The 3,714-nt window shown below is 48.4% G+C and overlaps 1 protein-coding gene across 1 annotated transcript in view; it reads right to left on the reverse strand.

Annotated features, from left to right (window-relative positions):
* Positions 1 to 3,714, reverse strand: part of DTD1 (D-tyrosyl-tRNA deacylase 1) — a 57,823-nt gene that overhangs the window by 32,240 nt on the left and 21,869 nt on the right. The window contains exon 4 of the mRNA XM_015406717.1: positions 3,120 to 3,217. Coding sequence (XP_015262203.1) covers positions 3,120 to 3,217 — 98 coding nt within the window. The remainder of the gene's footprint in view (positions 1 to 3,119; positions 3,218 to 3,714) is intronic.

The following is a 3,714-nucleotide window of genomic DNA, read 5'->3' on the forward strand; positions in this document are numbered from 1 at the left end:
CCCCCCCCCCAGGTTGCTGTATCCTACCCGCTGATAACTGGCCATACCGACCTACATCAATGGGCCGGATTCTCCCTACGGCAAGCTGTGATTATTGATTTTACATGTTTTAAATGTTATTGTATTTATTGAAATGTTGTAACCAATGCTCCCTCTAAGCTGTGGAGTCTTGTGAGCAAAAATTCTACTTTGTGAGCTACTCTGGCATTAAAGCTGTGAACGAGTGATTTGGCTACTGCATAAATTAGTTTGCTCCAGAGCCATCCTTCCTGAGCTAAGACAAAAATGTGTGAGCCGGAGGCTAAAAAACTGTGAGCTAGCTCACACTCACTCAGCTTAGAGGGAACACTGGTTGTAACCAATGTTCCCTCTAAGCTGTGGAGTCTTGTGAGCAAAAATTCTGCTTTGTGAGCTACTGGCATTAAAGTTGTGAGCGAGCAATCTAGCTGCTGCATAAGTTAGTTTGCTCTGGAGCCATCCATCCTAAGCCAAAAAAGTATGAGCCAGAGGCTACAAAACTGTGAGCTAGCTCACACTCACTCAGCTTAGAGGGAACACTGGTTGTAACCAATGTTCCCTCTAAGCTGTGGAGTCTTGTGAGCAAAAATTCTGCTTTGTGAGCTACTGGCATTAAAGTTGTGAGCGAGCAATCTAGCTGCTGCATAAGTTAGTTTGCTCTGGAGCCCTCCCTCCTGAGCTGAGACAGAAATGGGTGAGCCGGAGGCTAAAAAACTGTGAGCTAGCTCACACTCACTCAGCTTAGAGGGAACACTGGTTGTAACCAATGTTCCCTCTAAGCTGTGGAGTCTTGTGAGCAAAAATTCTGCTTTGTGAGCTACTGGCATTAAAGTTGTGAGCGAGCAATCTAGCTGCTGCATAAGTTAGTTTGCTCTGGAGCCATCCATCCTAAGCCAAAAAAGTATGAGCCAGAGGCTACAAAACTGTGAGCTAGCTCACACTCACTCAGCTTAGAGGGAACACTGGTTGTAACCAATGTTCCCTCTAAGCTGTGGAGTCTTGTGAGCAAAAATTCTGCTTTGTGAGCTACTGGCATTAAAGTTGTGAGCGAGCAATCTAGCTGCTGCATAAGTTAGTTTGCTCTGGAGCCATCCATCCTAAGCCAAAAAAGTATGAGCCAGAGGCTACAAAACTGTGAGCTAGCTCACACTCACTCAGCTTAGAGGGAACACTGGTTGTAACCCACCCTGAGCCCTGTTTACGGGATGGGCGGGCTATAAATGCGAAAAATGAATGAATGAATGAATTTGGTGGATATTGAGTGTTTTAAAATAATCAGATATATTACAACCGAATTCTCAGCTTTCCCCTGTAGCATGTGACGAGATTAATCAAGGGACCTAATTCTGAACATGGCCCCAGAATGCAGATTTTAAAAACCCGCAAAATGTGGCATGTACAAACAGAGAACTTTTCGGCAAACCTGGGGGAAGTCCTCACCTTGCAGAACAATCTCAGGAAAGGGGGGGAAAGTGAACAGTTTTGTGAAACCACAGCAGTTCAGTGTGTTGCCATTTTGAGGGCTGCCCGGCCATTTCCCAAGCCTTGCTGAAGGTGAGCACAGCTGCTGTCAGGAGACGTGAACGAGGAAGCGTAAGTGAGGAAGGCAGCGAGAGGAGACTGTGAAGGGAAACTGAGGTGGCCGCAGAGGCAGCGACTCAGAGAGTGAGCCGGAGAGAGGCAGCAGGTGAGCCAGTGAGGAAAAGAGAGGAGATAAAGGAGGAAGTGGTGAGCGAGCCAGCAAGGGAGAGAGGGAGGCAGCAAAGGAAGGAAGACGCCAGCAAACCAGGAGAGGGGCAGCAGCGATGAAAGGGGGAGTGTGAAGGGAGAGGGTGGGACATGAATGGGGGGAGGGCAAAACAGCAGGAGAAGGGAGGGGGGACCAGCAAGAGCAGGTAGGATTTCCTCTCCACTATGAGTTTCTTGCAGGTCTCCGCTTGTACCATACTAAATATATCCCAAAGGTAGCATAAAAGATAAAGGTTCCCTTGCTCGAAAGCCAGTCGAGTCCGACTCTAGGGTTGCGGTGCTCATCTCCGTTTCCAAGCCGAAGAGCCAGCGCTGTCCGAAGATGTTTCCGTGGTCATGTGGCCGGCATGACTAAACACCAAGGCACACGGAACTTCTTTCTATCCTTCAATAAATCCGTGCTCCCCCCCCCCACTTCCTTGCATCTTAGGGAGTATGGGCTTGTCTCTCTCGTGGGTATTAATTTATTTTTATTTATTTCATTAGCCTCCTTTCTACCTTGCTGAACTTAAGGCAAGTTACAATATAAATAAATCAGTTATTAAAAACAGGACAAAATACCACAATTAAAAATCTCAGTACTGACCTATTTAGGTCTACTATGTGGCACAACCCATATACAGAGAAAGACTTTGAGAAAGTTGCAATCCTCCTTGTAAAAAGGTAAAGGTTCCCTTGATCGAAAGCCAGTCGAATCCGACTCTAGGGATGCGGTGCTCATCTCCGTTTCAAAGCCGAAGAGCCAGCGCTGTCCGAAGACGTTTCCATGGTCATGTGGCCGGCATGTCTAAACACCAAGGCGCACGGAACGCTGTTCCCTTCCCACTGAAGTGGTCCCTATTTATCTACTTGCCATTTCTCGCTTTCGAACTGCTAGGTTGGCAGGAGCTGGAACTAGAGACGGGAGCTCACTCCGTCATGCGGCACACTCGGGTCTCGAACTGCTGAACGACCGACCTTCCACAGCCTGCAGTTCAGCGTCTTAACCACTTGAGCCACCGCAGCTCCAAAAGTAGCATAACTGAAGATAAAGCACTCAGGGCTCTATCAGCAAAGGGGGACAGAGAAAAACAGCTGAGAAGTTATTCTGAATACATATAGGAAGTCACTTTATACTCCGTCGGACCATTTGTCTACCCAGGTCACTGCTGTATGCTCTGACCGGCAGCAGCTTTCCAGGATATGAAACGATTTCTGTGTCGCCCACTGCATGATCCTTTCGACCAAAGATGCTGGGGACTGAACCTGAGACCTCCGGCATGCAAAGCAGATGCTCTTCCACTAAGCCAGAGCCCCTCTCTTATTGTATCGGCAATCTCTATACAGACCAGGAGAAGCAACAGACATCTTACCTGCTTAGAATCAATGGGAGCTGCGGGGGACTCTAGTTCTATGGTCACGGGCCCGTCGTTCTGGATATGGACCTGCATGTGGGCACCAAATTTGCCATCTGAAAAGAAGAAAGGGGGGGGGGGGGGGGGGGCTCTCTCTCTCAGTCCTAACCTGCCGCCGTGGAAAATACAAGTCGTCCACAGCGGGGAAGGAGGGAGGGATGTGTGCCAGCACAGAAGACACTCGATGAACATCAGTTACAGGTAAGTGCAACCATGTTTTCATCTTCGTGTCTTCTGTGCAGTCCTACATGGGAGTCTAGCAAGCTACACAAGACTCGGAGGCGGGTGTGGGCGAACAGTCTATTTCAGTAACGATTGTAACACTGCTGCACCCACAGATGCGTCAGCTTTAGAATCAACATCGATTGAATAGTGTTGAATGAAAGTCTAAGACGAAGACCAAGTAGCTGCTTTACATATGTGAGAAATATTGATAGACGCCGCGAAGGCAGTCGAGGTAGTTTGTGCCCTCGTAGAGTGGGCTCGGACTGGAAAGGGACAGGGGAGACCTGCAGAGGCATAACTGCTATGAATGGCTGAAACAATCCATCTG

The sequence above is a fragment of the Gekko japonicus genome, unplaced genomic scaffold (assembly GCF_001447785.1).
Source record: "Gekko japonicus isolate JY-2015 unplaced genomic scaffold, Gekko_japonicus_V1.1 scaffold1949, whole genome shotgun sequence".
NCBI classification, from domain to species: Eukaryota; Metazoa; Chordata; class Lepidosauria; order Squamata; family Gekkonidae; genus Gekko; species Gekko japonicus.